General features: G+C 34.8%; 1 protein-coding gene across 1 annotated transcript; it reads right to left on the bottom strand.

Moving 5' to 3' along the window:
- Window positions 1–1274: 1274 nt before the first annotated feature.
- On the bottom strand, window positions 1275–6699 carry LOC133819204 (vacuole membrane protein KMS1). Its single transcript, XM_062252388.1, has 8 exons — window positions 6312–6699; window positions 5152–5363; window positions 4682–4760; window positions 4069–4368; window positions 3500–3657; window positions 2322–2438; window positions 1998–2174; window positions 1275–1890 (listed from the first exon to the last, which is right to left on the bottom strand). The coding sequence occupies exons 1-8, from the start codon at window positions 6373–6375 to the stop codon at window positions 1735–1737; spliced, it is 1263 nt and encodes a 420-aa protein (XP_062108372.1). The 5' UTR covers window positions 6376–6699; the 3' UTR covers window positions 1275–1734.
- Between the last annotated feature and the right edge of the window lie 12067 nt (window positions 6700–18766).

Genomic DNA, 18766 nt, shown 5'->3' with positions numbered 1-18766 from the left:
TAATACTTAAATGATGTAGAGAAAAAATAGAGAAGCTAATGTATGATATAATGTAAAAGTTTGAGGTAAATTATAAAAAAAATATATTTTGGTGATGTATTTTGTAATACACTTTATCTATAATATTTAGCTAAAACTCGCAAAAACATATTCCATCAAGTCCTTTATACATATATTTATAATAGTTATGCACAAACTCCAATTAATCCATATCCATATCTACATTTACATATCCTTTATATAATATTTTATTATTATTATTATTTTTCTTAATAAGCTTTCTCTCTCCCATTTAGTATATATTTATTATTTCTTTTTTCTTTTTCAATTATTTTATTTTACTTTAATTAATAAAATATGTTTAAAGATATAATATTTAAATGATGTAGAGAAATATATAGAGAAGCTGATGTATGGTATAATGTAAAACTTAGAGGTAAAATAGAAAAATATATATTTTAGTGAGATATTTTAAAAGATAAAGTAGAACATTCATTAGGAGTGCTCGTACACAACTCGATACATCCAATACCGAAATTATTTATTTATATAGTAAACATAAAAAAAAAAAAATTAATACACTTTTTCTCTTATTTTTCTTACCTACCAAACAACCTTTTTTTTTCTCTCTACCAAATAGCTTTGTGAGCCCACTAAGGCTAACTACATTATTACCTTCTGAAATATCAAAACATTCTGTGATTTGTTTGCTTTTTTGTATAGACAATATATTGAATATTGTTTATTTAAATTTAACTTTTTTTTAAGTCTAGTATAAGTCTCTTCCTAAGGTCCACTCTTATTCTCTACTATATTTTTCAAAATATCTCACTATTTTTTTTTTTTATTTTACTAAAATTTTTTACATTACACCATAAACTAGTTTTTCTGTAATTTTTCTTTACAATATTTAACTATTATATTTTTAGATATTATTTATTTATTTAAATAAAAAATAATAAAATAGAAAGAAAAAAAATGTGAGAATAGTAAAAAAATAATTAAATAAGTTTATAAAATGAATAGTATGTAACTAAATGTGAAGAACAATTTATGTTACTAGCTTAGCTAAATGACTCGAGTGTCATTTTGTGGCTTCTGAGCTATATTTTAATACTTGTTGAGTGCTCTAATTTTATTTTTATATAAATATGATTTTTTTTTAATTTATTTATAATTAAAGACAGGAAAAAAACTTCTGACAACCATATTCAATGAATTATTGTCAAGTTCTGTTCAATAAAATAATTGGGCTGACTTCTGAATACAATCAATAGATGAGAAGATATCATCGAGCTTTGTAAAATTAATTTTTTTTTAAAAAATGATCAAATATTCCAGTTTCAATTCAACAATTTGTTGAGAAAGGGTTAAAAAACCACCCAAAAATAATACGTCCCCCAAAACTAAAACAGAGAATGGCTTTCCTCTTCTTCTTCTTCTAGTTCAGTTCACTGTATTTCCTGAGTGAGGATCCTATACAAGCTTCTCACAATGACACTTCGTATGCATGCAGAAAAGTTGGGGTGCAGACCAATTATGCCTTCCTGGTAAAGTGATCAAGTAACTGCTTGCTACTACATCATCTACTACTACTAAGAATTTCTATTACTAATAATGGTAACAGAAAAATAATAGAATGTATTATATTTAAGAGACTAAGAATCAAAGTTCCTCACTACCAAGCAAGGAACATGGGCCATGGCCAACCTGTGTATGTCTCCACTTTGATGCCTATGACTTATTGTTTAGCGCCAATATCTCCTTCTCCTGTTGTTTCTTCAGGTACCTCTGTGCGGTTGCGTTCACAATCTTCACAAAGAAGTTCATGAGCATGAGCCACACCACCGTGTTCCAGACCGAAGTGAATGAGAAATCCCACTTTTTTACCTAACGAGGATTTTATAGAGAGAAAGAAATAAGAATATGCATAAGGAAACAAGCATGAAAGCTAAAACGGATGGTTTTCCCTGAAAAGTAAAGGTCAGAGGGCAAACCTTGATATTTGAGGACACGGGTACAGCTGTAATATACTTCTCTTTCACCGCGTTGAGTTTGGATATCACATTGGGGAGCACAGATGCTAAACCAGGGATGAAACTGAGAAGCCAAATCAATTCATTCTCTATCCAATTGAGAAGTTGATTATTGCAAACTCCGATGATGAAAACCGTCTGCAGGAGGGTACAAGACAAAGGAAGACAATTTCAAAAGAGTTGAAGCAAAGCCAAGCCCAAAGAATAGTAAGATCTCAGATAAACAAATCTAGGAACTGCTTCTATTTAGGTAAAGAGATCATTATAATGTTTAAGCTGACAAACCTGTATGTGAGTCTTGATAATTGCCTTCCCCAACAATGTTGCAAGAAAAAAATTCCAAAATGGAATTCCAAATTGTCCACACATGATGCCAGCAAGGTCAAATAGAGGATTTGGCACCTGATAAAGTATTCAGGTTAGCAAGCAAAACAAATCAATAGAACTAGATGATGAAACACATAGAAATTAGTCACGTATATAACTTGAAACAAGCACAAAACTCGTTACATCAGGCAAAATGGATTTTCTAAAAGCCTGGAAATAAGTTTAATCACCATCTTTAAAGTGCTTTTTGCTATAATAGAATTTGAATCAAATGTTAGTGACACCATCCTAACATGAATCACTTTCTACTTTTAGGCCTTGTTTGGTGTGTGGGATATGATAGTGCATTGGATTTTATGAAAAATATTATAAAACAAGAAAGACATAGAGAGTTGATCATTATACTAAGTTACAAATTTTGTCACTAATGATATATATAAAGAGGGAGATTGTGTTGGATAATTATCCTAAATTTCTTGACGTTCTCTAATTTCATAACAAAAGCATATGACAAAAATTGTCAAATCCAATCTAATCATATCATACTCTCCACTCTTTAAAAGCGACCTTTAGGATAAATCAATTGCACCCAAATCAGAACTTCTGACTTTTCCTTGCCATGGCATACAAATGCTCCACTAAAACCAATCCAGTTCAAGTTTGGACAAAAATAAACAAAAAATAGTTGAATATTAATACTAGTAAAGAAAGCAAGTAATTGTTGAGCATCCCACTATTTCAGCTAATAGAACCACAAGAATAGAAACTAAGTTGCTAAAAAAGATTACGGTAGCATTAAAAGTCAATGTAGAAGCTACATTTTTCATTGTAAAAAAGTATCTGACATAATCTTCTCAAGTCTTAAGGATAAGGTGGACAGACAAAAAGATAATGAAGATTAGTTCAGGTGCATAAAACCATAGATTGTTGATGTCTATACTTAAATGTCAAGTATACCAGACATAAAAGTGGGGAAACAAAAAGAAGAGATTAGCACAAGCATATTCTGTTTGATGTGTCTTACAAAACAAACACGAATTATTTGTTGTAATAGGACTTAAATTGGTAGTTGAAGATTAAACTATATTTTGTAACAAATTTTGTTAGTAATGACGCAGAATAAAATCCTGACTAACCGAAGCAAGCACTAAGATGGTGATGAAGTTCAAATGTTGAGCATGAGATAGAAGCCAGCGCTTGATTTTATTCAAATGTGTAGCTATAAATCCACTATCCTCATTTGAAGAGCCATCCAATTCTTCCATGGCATCCAACTTATTACCCGATATGCTAGCTGCATTAAATGATAAGTTAAAAGATTATAAAAATTGAATTTTAAGGTCTTGTGCACCTGAACAGTGAACTCAAGTAACAATTTTTGTTACTATTATATTTATTCCTTCGTGGAAATTAATAAGCATCTTTGATTTTTATGTAGGTAAAAGCAAGCTAAACCTAAAATGCATGGCTTGATTCATTGTTTACTAACAAGCCATTCAATCTTTCAATTCTCAGTCTACCAAAAGGGAATATGATTAAAGAACCACAATGTTAAATGAAATGTAAGTTTTATGTTCCCTTTATAAATGTTTAAGGCATATATGATGTTATCTTAGCAAAGTAAATTTGCAATAACCCATAGGATAAATAATTTAAACCATAAACAGCTTCTGGAAATTGCAAACCTACTGTTTCCTCTCCATACCTGCCCGTGAAATAAAATATGGAGGAAGCTCCCCTATTGCAGTCCCAACGCCCCATAGAACAGCCTCTAACTGTACCTGTGCCAATATGTTGCTAAGTGGAACCCGCAATCCATCTACTACTGGAAACAGTGGGGGTCCAAATTCAGAACAGTCCTTATCAAGCCACGAAGGACCTTGTTTCAGTTGTATTGTGTCATATGGAGCGCTTTTTAAATCAACACGTCCACACTGCATTGCTTTAATGGTGAAGAAAGCAATGTGAGGACCGAGGTAGAGGACAAAAGTGTGCAACCCAGATCCTAAGAGACATGAAAATATTTGTTACATTTTGCAGTGATAATATGCCATAAGGTCATGGGAAATAAAAATCAACAACAACCCAAAACATTGCTAGATGTACACACTGTCACTATGCAAAGCTTTTATTGCAAATGGACAAAGCAAGTATGATCAAATGGATTAAAGAAATGGCACACACTCTTTTTAGTTTAGAAGCCTCAAGCCAATGGAAGACATTTCCTCCAAATCTAAATTTTTGTATCATTAGAATTCAAATATAAGGCACTATGGATCATAGTCTTCATACTTTTCATCTGTAAGCAAAATGCTTACCAAGACCAATTGACGATGCAACTCCGAGAGCAATCCACCATAATCCAAACTGAAAATATTTCACAAGTTCTTCCACATGCTGTAGAACAAGGTGTCAAAATTTATTATTGAAAAATGGCAGAGATCCATGAAGGAAAAATAGATGTCAAGATGAAAGAAAATGTTAATTGGCCTCTTTCAAAAAAATATACAATATTAATAGCATGTGTGGGATTATCCTAATTAAAGGTCAAAAAAGCTAGGCATCTTTTAAAGTGTAAAAAGAAAGAGCATTAGCTTGCATCAGTCCAGGGATTACGTAAGAACCATAGTATCAATGAAAAATATAGTAACACATAAGATCTTTGGACATTAAAAAATTATCTTTCCGGCAGTGACCTAATAGACGGCTCCATCTGAAAGTTATCCTATTATTTTAGGTGAAATGGTTTTCAGTTAAGTCTTTATCTTGCATCCTATTCCGGAACTACCTTCTCATGAGGCCCATCGATGGTCATTAGAAGAATCCCAATAGCCAATGCAACTGTACTCAAAAGCATAAGCCAACCACCTTTTGCTAACAAATATGATATCGATCGCTTAATATATTGCAATAAGGCCAAAACAAAAAGCTTCATAGTTTTTAAGGGTTGTGTTGCCAGTCCCAAGTTTTCTAGATCCTGCTGATGCTTTTCAGCAAGGCCTGCAAAATAAAATTAAATAGGAGTCAAAATGAATCAATTACAATAATAACAAAGCCTAAAGTTTCTTTAAATCAGAAATCACTGACTAGCTCTTTAGTAATCCAATGTTTTTGGTTACACCAACTCAACAAACCAAATACCACTTTTGTTAGAGTTGATGGGGACAATAAAAGGGGTTGGCTGAAAAAACAAACATGAAGTGCTAGATGTGATTCGATTAACCGTCCGGGATATATATATATACTTCTAAATTTCCAAGATGAAAACTTTACGAGAGAACTTTTAGGATTCAACTGTACCAAACTCTTTTCTATTAGAAAAATAAGAAGCATTGTATAGCGTTCCATGAATCACATTTATAGCCCAAATAAGAAAACACTCAATACTCTCAAATGTACCACACTCTTTTCTATTTGAATAATAAGGATCATTATACAGTCTTCCATGTATCACATTCATAACACAAATAAGAAAACGCAATACTATCAAACGAATGTTTCAGACGTAACTAATAAAAATGCAATTGTTCAGCATATCTACACAATTTAGTTTTTTTAAGGAAAAAAATATTTCGTAATAGATAAAAACGTTAACCAAGGCTCCCTAGCATCATAAACAACTAATCTCCATATTTCTAGCATATTTTTTTTTCGTAACGCAACGGCTTGGTTAAGACCCTTTAAAGCAATAAAGGTCTACTTCACTCTTCAACCAGCTAAAATATGATATTTTCGTTAATACCCAATTCCCAAATACAAACTTTGATTAAAACAAGAAAAGATCTAAAATTTCAGAGACCAAAAAAAGATTGAGACAAGTTTCTGCAAGAATCTAAACAACGAAACTGAAACAACAATCATAAAACGATTAAGAAAGCAATACAGATTGAAATGAAATCAAAAGCTGGGGGCAAACGAGCTATATATACAAAATTTTGAACAGCTTACCTGATGTAGACATGTCAGTTCCGGGGGAAGAAGACGCTGATGGGGTTCGTTTCCGGGAACCCATTCGGCTCTTACAAGCTTAGATCACAAACTCTATATTCTATTCATAAATGAAATCAAACTATTATGAAGAAAAAAAAATATAAATATAAAAAAAAAAATCCTTCTTTCCCAGAAAACGGGCAATAGAAAATGATAGATCAAGGCGAATCAATAGGTTTGAAGTTAGACCCAGATTTTGTTACAGAGAATTTGAGATCTGAAAAAACGAAAACTTGAGAGAGGGCAAACAACAAACAACTTAGCGTGCAAAATACCACATTTTATCGCTATCTTTTTCTCTGAATAAGAATAACCCAAATTTCTATTTCCTCTCTTTTTTTTTGAGCGAATTTCTCTTTTCCTTTTCAAAAGTGTACTTTCTTATTTTATGCTTTATCTAGCTAATTAATTTCGCATATTATTTTTTGTCAAAAAAATAAATTAATTTCGCATATTATTTTATACTTAAAAGTGATAATTATATATTTACTCAAAAAAAAGGAGATAATTATTTATATTTTGGAATGAAAATGTAATAAATAGATTAGAATAGAGTTGGAGTTTCAAAAAAGAAAATTCTATTAAAAAAAATCATAAAATAAGAGTACGACAAATAATACCATTTTCTTAGAAATTAGTTAGAAGTTACTCTTTTTTTTTTTGACAAAATTAGAAGTTACTTTAAAAGGCTTGTATTTTAGGCTTATACAAAATTATTTAAGTTTAAAATGAAACATAACTAATTATTCATTAAATAGTTTCTAACGAAACAAAATATATAGCATTAAAACCGCAATGAATTATTTATTATTATTATAATTTTGAGATGGGAATCGTTTTTTTCAAAAAGAAAAAGAGATGGGAATCGCAAAGAAGTTTGTTGAAAAAGAAAAAAAAAAGTATATATACAAGTTAAGGTGTAAAAAGAATTTATTAATCGTATGCCGAAATGATCCACGATGAAATAAAAGGTCAACGTACAAGTTAGGTCTATGAATAAAGTAATAAAAAGGTTTGTTTCAGCATCATTACAATTCTTCTTATTTATTATGTTTAATTAATTGATTTTTGGGTCAGTAAATAACACCAACCATCCAATTCAGGCTTTTAAGATTTTTACCATTTTCTTTTTCCATGTTTGGTATAATTACAAATCACGATCTCAATTTTTGGTTCTATCTCTTAATTGGATTGAAAGTCTTGGATGGTTACTTAGCTAATTATAATTTTTATTGACTTTAGTATTTGTTTTCCCTCTTTGAACATTTTTATAAAGAAATTTTTAGTACAAGACTTATGATTAGAACTTTTGTAAAATAATATTTTTATTTACTTTTAACTATTTTATCACTACAATTGTTATTGTGGAGAAGAGAAGAAAAAATAATTCTGGTTTCCTATAGCTTGTTCCTTCCTATGACTTGTTCTACATCTTCGGCCACCTTCCTCTTCATGTTCTCCATCAACCCTTATCCTCTACAATGCATCATTTCCTTCAAATTGACATCCAAAAACATCATTTTCAAACTGCATTATCCTTTGAATTGTAACACCAACTATTTGACTAAGGTTGAAGTCGGAGATGAGAATAAAACAAAGAGAATTTAGCGTTTCACTCTACAAGAAAACCTTAGGATCGTTTCATCCATTTCTCGCCACTAGCCTTCTTCTTCTCTAATGTTCTCCACATCCAACACTCAAACCTAGTCTTGCCGAGAATCTTTGCAAATATCAGATGAAGGTTATATTCAAAGAATAAAAGAGAGAGAAAAAGAGTTTCCGTATAGAATAAGTTTCAACGGTGACATTACTTTTGCAATTCACTTGACTTGACACACTTTTGGAGGGAGACTAATTTTAGGAGATCTTAAGGCTGGCATATTTCAATCTCCTTCAGACATAGTGATTTGGTCTCTCTGTAACTAATGATGGTAGTTGGATGCTTCAAAACTTGGAAATTCTCATACTAGACATAGTATTATTCATTCTTTCTCCTCCACTCACTCACTCTATGCACATCTCCTTGAGATGCAGATTATCAAAATCTCCAACTTCTTGTTCTTCATCCATATTTGTTCTATTTTCATATATATATTATCAATTTGATGAGTTTATGAATTGCTGCATTCTCTTTCTCTTGTACGATTTGGGAAAGCATTATCTTCAACACATTTCTCTCATATATATATATATATATGTGTGTGTGTGTGTGATTTGTTTTTATCTATAACCATGTCTTATATTTCATTTGAAAAGTTTTGTTTTGTACAAATGATAAATTGATCATAGTTCAAGTTCTGTTCTGTAATTTGTTATATTCAAAATAGAGTTTAATTATGTTTATAACTAATTTGTCGGCAAGGATTTCCATCATGTTTATGACTTTATTCATTGTTTTTTACTTTAATTTGCTCAAGTTTATCTGTTAAGATAGTGTCTTGTATAATGGTAGTTATGTTTATAATGGTAGGTATGTTTGTTAGGAAAATATGTATTTGTCTCAATGAAAATTGTAAGAAAATTACAACTCTATACAAAAATATTACAATAGATAAGTATTGATTAAATAAAGTGTTACAACTCTATAATTGAAAATACAAATGAACAAAAGAAGAAGAATAATAAGAGAATAGTATAATACAATTCTAAGCAAAATATTACAAATTAAGTAAAGTGTTTGAAACAAAAGAAAATAAAATATTATAACTCTTAAACAAGAAATACAAGTAAATAGAGAAGAATAATATAAAGATGAAAAGCAATAGAATGAAAGAAGGGAAAGAAACAAAAGATAAACAACTCTCACTCACACTACCAAAGTGAAGAGTGTTGAGGATCACCAACTTGAACAAGGTTTGAAACCTTTGTCCAAAAACTTATTTCCCCCTAACTCAAGCACTAAGGGATCTCTCACAGATTATAGGAAATGCTTTCTGGAATTATTAAGCCTCAAGGTGTTTCTATCCAAGTGCTCTAATGGATAGAAAAAGTTGTATCTTTCAAGTGAGCAATAAACTCCTATTTATAGAGTTTAGAGACACCATTTGAATTTCAAATTCCACCAACCCTCATGATTGTTACCAATGATTAATTGGATTTTTATGGAATTAAAAATGAGATTTGAGAGTTATTTGGATTTTTAGATCCGTTCATCAAAAATTGGAAAAACTGAAAATTTGGTCAAAAATATGCATGTGGCCGCAACCAAGGATATCAGTGGCCGTGGCCACTGCTCTCTGTCCCACACGCCGCGGCCACCAACTTCCTGTGGCCGCGGCCACTGACCATTTTCAGCACACATTTTTGTGCTGTTTTTCCAAACGATTTCAAACCCTCCAAATTGATTTTGTAACCCCCAAAACACATTATTGGGGTTAAAATTATATCTCTAACAACCATTTCACATATGACTTTATGAAATTCATCTCAAAATTGTGTGATACCAAATTTACACAATAAATGGTAATATTTGGAAGTCACAAATTTGCAGTTGAATTTGTAACACCAAATATGTTACATATTTGGATATTTCTCATATATCTAAATATTGTAACTCTCTATTATATGTTACAATATGTGACACTCTTTGTCACATTTATTTAATCTAAAACATTATATTATAATATAATATAATATTACATTATATTATAAAATAATATAACATTCCCCCACTAGATTAAATAGTTATCTTATTGTAACACTTATTTAATCAATCATTATATTTTAAAATATAACATAATCCTCACTTGATTAAATAAGAACTCTCTCCTATAGTATTCATTGCATTAGTGCATAAAGTAAAGTGTTTTTCAACTTGAACTTTACTATAGTGTAATTATCACAAAATTTGTCGAAAATTTGGTTGCACTAGGCATTGAGCCATCTTTTCATAATAACAAATCGGTGATGACACACACACACCTTTGCGATGTTCACTTGAGACCTCTATGTCTCGCTTTGCACCGTTAATGGCCATGTGCACTTTCCATTCATGGACGTTCTTGAGAATACTCCCAATTCTCATGAGAGGCGGCACCACCCCTAGGTCCATATAGGTAGAATTCTTACAGTATTTTGTTACAAAAAATACTTGTCTTCACAAGACTGAATTCTATTAAAAAACATTTCAGTTTTAACCCTCAACTTGATAACTCACAAGTACTCAATATCTCAGATGGGACTTGTTATGAGTACAACTAATATTCACTTTATTGACTTGTTGTTACCTATTGAACCTAACACTAGTTAAATAACTAGTTTAAGATAGGTTACCATCAATCATGAATCTCTTTAGGGAGTTTAAGTCCTACCCCTCGAGATGATGTAGCCACTAAATCCCTCGTTAGTGGCTTAGTGAAAGGATCCACCAGATTTTCACTTGTTCTCACATAGGATATTGAGATGACTCCTCTTTGAATCAATTCTCTTACATATCCATGCCTTAGACTAATGTGTCTAGACCTCCCATTATACACTCTGATGTATGCTCTAGCCAATGTCGCTTGGCTATCACAATGTATCGATATAGTGGATACATTCTCTTTGATTAGGGGTATCTCTATCAACAAATCCCTTAACCATTCGGTCTCTTTGCCGGTAGCAGCTAGAGCTGTAGACTCTGCTTCCATAGTGGAATGAGATATACAGGTTTGTTTCTTGGAACCCCAAGAAATTGCACCTCCACCAAGTGTAAATACCCAACCAGTTGTGGACAAATTGTCCCCAAGATTGGATATCCAGCTTGCATTTGTATATCCTTCTAAGATTGAAGGAAATTTGGAGTAGTGAAGGCTTAGTCCTTTGGTTTTCTTGAGACAACCTAGGACTCTTCCAATCGCCTTCCAGTGATCCACATTTGGATTACTTGTAAACCTACTAAGTTTACTTACCGCAAATGCTATATCAGGTCTAGTACATTGAGCAGCGTACATTAGACTCCCTATAGCACCAGCGTACTCCAATTGAGCCACTGTTCTTCCTTCATTCTTCTCTAGTTTTACACTATGATCGAATGGAGTATTGTCATCTTTAACTTTGAGATGGTTAAATTTGTTCAATACTTTCTTAACATAGTGGACTTGCCCTAACACAAAACCCCCAATATGTTTCTTTACTTTGATCCCAAGTATGGTGTCAACTTCTCCAAGACTTTCATCTTGAAGGTTGATGATAGAAGCCTCTTCGTTTCTTCTATCCCTTTCATGCTACCACTTAGAATAAGCATGTGATCCACATATAAGCAAACAATGATCACATATCCCTTACAAGTTTTGGAATACAAACACTTGTCTCCATTGTTATGTCTAAACCCATTAGACATGATGGCCTGATCAAATTTCTCATGCCATTGCTTAGGAGCTTGTTTCAATCCATATAAGGATTTTACAAGTCTGCATACTTTATGTTCATATTTTGGTAGGACAAACCCTTCAGGTTGTTCCATATAGACCTCCTCATTAAGGTCACCATTAAGGAATGTCGTTTTGACATCCATTTGATGAACATACAAGTTGCGTATAGAAGCTAAAACAAACAAAATTCTTATAGAAGTTGTTCTTGCAACAGGCGCATAGGTATCGAAATAATCGATACACTCTTTTTGCCTAAACCCTTTAGCTACTAATCTAGCTTTAAAGGTTTGAATAGTGCCGTCAGTGTGGTATTTTCTCCTAAAAATCCACTTACACCCAATTGGCTTAGACCCCAGTGGGAGGTCTACCAATTCCCAAGTGTTATTGGAAAAAATGGAATCCTTCTCATCATTGATGGCTTCTTTCCAAAATGCACTATCTATTGATTGCATAGCTTCTCTATAAGTTTTAGGATCATCTTCAACGAGAAGTACAATAAGAATTTTCCTAATGACTTCCTCTCTATTTCCTTCTACCATGTAGAATGAAACTCGTTGAGAATCTATCTCATCCACTACTAAACTTTTATGATTTTTAAGCCTTTGACTTCTTCTAAGTTCAAAGAGTTGCTTTACATTCTTTTGATAATTCTCCTCTTGAGAATCAACTTTGGATGTAGAAGCTTGAGAATTGTTATCATGTAACAAATTCTCCTTTAGAGATGTTGAAGCTTGAGAATTGTTGTCACATAACATGTTCTCAAAGAATTCAACTTCTCTAAATTCAATCACAATATTAGACTCTAAGTCTAATAGCCTGTAAGCTTTACTATTGTTGGCATAACCAACAAAAGCACACTTTATGGCTCTTGAACCTAGCTTTGTTCTATTAGGTTCATTTTTCTTGCAATATGCAAGACACCCCACACTTTGAAGTACCCTATGTTGGGTTTTCTTCCTTTCCATAACTCATATGGAGATATCTCATTTTTCTTCATCGGTATTCGATTAAGAATGTGACAAGCAGTTAATAACGCTTCACCCCATAAGTTGAAATTCAACTTAGAAAACAACAACATAGAATTTATCATCTCTAGATAAGTCCTATTTTTTCTTTCGGCAACACCATTGTGTTATGGTGTATAAGGTGCGGTGCATTCGTGAATTATACCATTTTCTTCACAAAATGTATTGAATTCATTAGAGAATTACTCTCCCCCTCTATCACTTCTTAGCACCTTAATCTTTTTATTAAGTTGATTTTCAACTTCTAATTTATATAATTTAAAAGCATCAAAAGTTTCATCTTTATGCTTCAAAAGAAACATATAGGTATATCTACTAAAATTATCTATAAAAGTAAGAAAATATCTTTTACTGCCTCTAGTTAAAACATCATTTAATTCACAAAAATCACTATGGATTAAATCTAGTAAATTAGATGATCTTTCTACACTAGGAAATTGTTTCTTAATCATTTTTGCCTTACACACATGTTTCACATTTACCATAGTTTTTAATATTGCATGCAATCATACCACATTTTACTACTCTTTTCATGGTTGAAAAACTTATATGCGATAGTCTAAGATGCCATATAAATAAAGAATCATACTCAACAATATAGGCGGAATTAGTATTTTTATTGATAACATTGAAAGTTACATCATTGGTGCACAATTTAACCATACCCTCACAAGAGTACCCATTTCCCAAAAATACATTTGATTTGGTAAGTATAAGTTTACCAGACTCAAAAACGGCTTTAATGTCGGGCTTGCCAAGCAAATCACCACTTACCAAGTTTCTACTCATTTCGGGAACATAAAGTATATTCACTAATGTAACTTTCTTGCCGGAGGTGAAAAAGACTTCAATGGTACATCTGCCAAGTACCTTGGATTTGCCCTCATTGCCCATTTGAATCTCATGGTTGCCCTTTGACTCTTCAAATGTCTTGAACAATGATTTGTCATAGGTGACATGGCCGATGGCACATGTATCATACCACCACCCTTTCACCTTGCCTTGGACCGCATTCACCTCACTAAGGCTAGCAACTATGCTTTCCTTTTGAGTTGCATTCACCTTAGGTCTTTGTTGGTCTTTTCTATGCCTACACTTTCTAGCATAGTGACCATTTTTTCCACACACAAAGCAATGACCTTTTTTTCCCTTAAACTTGTTTGGGTTAGTTTTTGAACCCAAGGATTTCTTGTTACCCTTTTTCCCTTTGCTTTTGGGATGTTTTGGTTGTGACACCACATTTGTTTTGGAAGTCTCTCCATTAGACCCCTCCACAAGTTTATATCTACATATCGATTCCTCCTCGATTCGAATATGTTTTTGGATTTCCTCCAAAGAATAATCCTCATTTTTATGAAGGATTATTTTCCTATAGTTCTTCCAAGTTGGTGGTAATTGTAGTGCCTCGAATTTTCCGTTGTGTTTAACGGCGTGAATAGTAGGCCGGGAGGGCCATATTTACTTAATTATGTTATTAATTGATTAAATGCATGTATATGTTGATTATATTGTGATATGATGTGAAATGCATGCATGTGAGTCCATATCTCTTTATACAGGGGTGTGATGGTAATTTGGCCCGTTAAGGGTAAATTGATTATTTATTCGCATGTTGGTGATATAATTTGAGACCACATTATAATGTGGGTTTGTTCGAGCTATTTGGCATGAGACGATCAAGGAATGTTAAATATCGGTTTGGTCATAACGGGCTTAAGCTCGGGGCTCGGGGTGAGTCTCGGGGTGTTTTTAATGATTAGAGTGTTACCGGGGATTAAAGGGTAACGGGATGTGAATTATTAGTGTTTGAGGATGTTGAGATTAGCGGGAATTGGGAAGCGTTAATTATGATTAACGGTATAGGTGGAAAGTACCAAAACTGCCCTTGGGTTGGCTTTAGAGACTTTTACAGACCTAGGGGTATTTGAGTCTTTTGGCTTGGATATATGTTAAACTTGGAAGGCTGTGGATTAAACAGAGTAAAAACAGAAAGCCTTTCTTTCTCTTCCCGTACCTTCTTCTTGCTTCTTCTTCCTTGTGAGTTTTGTGAATTTGTTGAAGGCTAGAGCTTGGGAGCTAAGCCTTGGTACTTTGGGAGAGTGTTCCATTGTGGAAGAGCACCATAACCTGAACTTGAGGTAAGTTTTTAGCCCTTAGTTTCCATGTTTGCTCTGTTTTTGTTTTAGGAATTCAACTTTAGAATTTGATGTGGGAAGTGAGGATTAAAGGGAGTGTCCTTGCTACTTGGATTAGTTTGGATTGATCTCTTGGAGGTTAGATAATGGTTTGAGACCCTTGATTATCTTGATTATTAATGGTATCCCAAATGTGTTGTGATTAGGTAACCGCTAAAGGACTAAAAGCTAAACCGTTCTCAAGGGTCGTTCTTTTGTTCATTCTAGCTCGAATCAAAGGTAAGAAAACTGCACCCCAAGTGTGACATGCATGGATATTTGTAAGGCATGTTGATTGTGTAATATGGACACGGATTGAATATGGATGCTTAGCGTATGTTGTTCGCTTGTGCATAGCACTGACTAATTTGTCAGGTTTGGCAAAGGTGATAGTATCAACTGTGAAGCTGTGACTGATTAGTCAGGTTCGGCAGTGGTACTGGGCACTGGTCACGTTGCACTGACTTGTCAGTCAGAACTGGCAAAGGTGTTAGTGTCAGCTGTGAAGCTGTGACTTATTAGTCAAGTTCGGCGGTGATACTGGACACTGGTCACTTAGCGCTGACTTATTAGTCAAGGATGGACTTAGCGTGGTTCACGCAAGCCAACAGAGATTAGATCTAATCGACCATTAGCATTGAATGGCTCAAAGAGCATTAATGCCTGACCGACCCTGAGGGTCGATGAACAAACAGAGCTTGGAGGCTGGTGGCTTACCTAGCAGCCTCTCTCCCGCTAGAAAAGAGAGCCTGGAGGCTAGTGGCTTACCTAGCAGCCACTCTCCCGCTAGAATCTGGTGATGATCATTCGCTTGTTTGAAAGCTTTATGTTCAGTATGATTATAATGATAATAATTTGATAATGTTATGAAAAGTATTATGTTTTCTTGCTGGGCTTTGGCTCATGGGTGCTATGTGGTGCAGGTAAAGGGAAAGAAAAGCTCACCTAGCCTTGAGTGGGGAGCTGATGTGGTGTTGTGTACATATGCGGCTGCTTGACCACCACGGCCAAGGAGTTCTCAGAGGAACTAGGGGGTTTACCCTATTTTGCCGCTTAGGTCGGTGGGATTGTAAATTTAAACCTGTAATGACCATTTTGTACCGAGAACCACTTGTAAATGTTTTGTTTAGCTCTGCAGAGCAGTTTGTAATAAAATCTCCATTTCCTTTTTATTGGTTTTACACCTTAACCTGTTAATTACACTTAGAGCACGTTTTTGACCAAAGGACTCGGGTAACGAGTCAAATTTCTGGTCCACTGTTCACCGTAACTATTCTGGGGTAGCCAGGGCGTTACAGTAATTTAGCCAATATAGCACCAACTTGAAAGACCTCAGGAAGGTTAATCTTTAAAACTTTCAGTTTGTTAACAATTATTTGCAATTCATGAATTTGAGGAAGAATAGGTTTATCACCAAAAAATTTGAAATCAAAGTATTGAGATATCAAAAACTTTTTGGTACCTTCCCCTTCCGCCTTGAACTTTGTCTCAAGTGTGTTGACGCCGTTTTTTGTCAACAGTGAAAGAAGAGCACGTAAACAATGAACAGTGATGGCCAATATAAATATGATAATACAAAACACGATTTTTACGTGGTTCAGCAGTTAAATCTGCCTAGTCCACGAGTCTTTTTTATTAAGCTCAAGATGATCTCTGAAAATTCTTCAAGGATGAATTCTTCAGAGTTTTCTCTCAAGATTCAGAAATTCGGTCCTTTACAATGGTGCATGACTTCTCTATTTATAGAGAAGATTTCAGAATACTATCCCACATATTTTGGGTAGTTACTCTTTTATTTGCAAATAAATCAAATGGCTTTAAATGCCTGTAATCCGATATAAAAGGAAACGTCCCCTGAAGACCAGGGGGCGTATGACTAATCAAATAATATCCCATGATTTTAGGGGATTTACATTAATAAATGTAGACCACATCTCTTATGGACAACACTTGAAGATGTTCAAGGTTATTATCATATATCTCCAAGGCCTTATTCTCCCAGGTCTCACATCAACTTTCGAGCTAACGACATCTCCCGAGGTCACATGGCTTTCGAGATCGTACTCGCGTCAAGCTCGGAGCCCTGATCCGAGGTCATCCCTGAGGATAGATGCATCTCGGGTGCTACCCTTCGAGATCGTGTGGATTTCAAGGCCACCATATTCGAAGTCATCTCAGCTTTGCAGGCTCGATGTCTAGTCTTGAAACATACTTCAGACTTTACGAGTTCATTCGCTGCGAATCCAGCTTTCGAGGTCACATTTAACATGGCTCGAAATCTGGGTGTTTACCGAGTTTTTCGGAAACGAATAACTAACAGAATAATAAAAAGATAAGAACTGTAGAAATGCTGAAATGTAACTAAACAAACAGTGTTTTTACGTGGTTCAGGCGTTAACAAGCCCTAGTCCACGAGTCGATGTTATTATACTTGGAAAAGGTTATAGTAAGATGGCTGGTGCACAAGAACTTCACACACTCACAGTGTTTCTCTCGGGTTCTCTTGAAGAAGATGAAGCTAGAGAGATTTTAGTAGAGTTTTTGCTATATCATTTGTCCGTCCCTCTTCTTGTAAAATGAAGGGGTCTTTATAGCTAGGGTTTTGGATTAGGGTTTTTCTCTACGTACATGAGTCTTAATTACACCAGCCATAAATAGGGATACAATTACTGTAGTAGCATGGCTACAAGACTCTATGTGGGTATATTTACGTGAAAGTATGGGGAACACACAAAGTCAGCCGTCTTTTCCAAGTTGTCAGCGGAACAGTAGGCGAAAAGGTACCCTTAGGCGTGCTGGGATGTGTGCGGCTTTGACCTGACGGGCGTGTCAGGCGGGATCCTGTGTCAGGTGGATATCATTCCAAATATGCCTCCTCCAGGACTCGACCGTTTGGCTTTGTTCCGTGCGAGGCACGGAACTGCTTCCGCGGAGACCACTCGAAGAGCTTCTCCTGGAAGGAGCTTCCCCGAAGGATACCCCTTCGGGAGTCCGGGAGAGTTGACGAGTTTCCGTATTGTGTTTGCTTGGAAGAGTAATCCGGACACTAAACGGGAGAGGCGAAGCCTTTCTGTTCATTCGCGAGCTCTGGTCACCTACCGTGAAAGACATCGATAATTCTGCTTCCCCGAGGTCATCAATCTAAACGCTATCTGGAAATCTGGATAACATTTACCCCCCAAGGTCACGGAGCTTTGAGAGATCCGGGAGCTTGTACAATCGGTTTCTTAGACTAGGCGAGGGGGCACCTTCTGTGTTCCCGGAAGGGTTCCTTTTTCCCGCCTGAGTATTAGTATGAAAAAGAAAGGGAATTTCTTCTGTTTGAGATCAAGTACTCAAGTGCGGCAAGGACCACGTGTCATTCTGGGAATGGTTCTGCGACCAAGACGTGTGCGTGAGGCGACTGGTTGAGGATGCGTGCGTCAGTCATCTGACTAATGATTTGACGGTTTTTAATGGTACTCAGGGCCCGAGGTGGTGTAATGATGGGAAATAAATACTTTATTCCCATCCGAGGAGTCATAAATAGGATCGTCGCTTCCTCTCCAGCCGTTGGATCTGACGCACACGGAATGGGAAGATCGGGACCGTCCACTTGAGGAATTCGAAACGGCTTCTTCCCTGCTATAAAAACGAGGGAAAGGACCTTTCTTCCTCTTTACGCTTTCAGATTCTCCATCTTTAGGATTTTCATATTTCCAAACCTTCGAACTCTCAGGCTTCCCAGCTTACGTTCCCCCGAACTTGCCATTTCTTTTGGTAAGTGTCTGGAAACTTTTCTTTTTGATTTGGCAGTGGGTTTATTCCCCGAAGTTCCTGGTTTGAATCGCCGTTCGTCTTTGCAGCTTTTACTTCTCGCGATC

Source organism: Humulus lupulus, chromosome 2 (genome assembly GCF_963169125.1).
Source record: "Humulus lupulus chromosome 2, drHumLupu1.1, whole genome shotgun sequence".
Lineage (NCBI taxonomy): Eukaryota > Viridiplantae > Streptophyta > Magnoliopsida > Rosales > Cannabaceae > Humulus > Humulus lupulus.
This window is presented reverse-complemented; position numbering and strand designations above follow the sequence as displayed.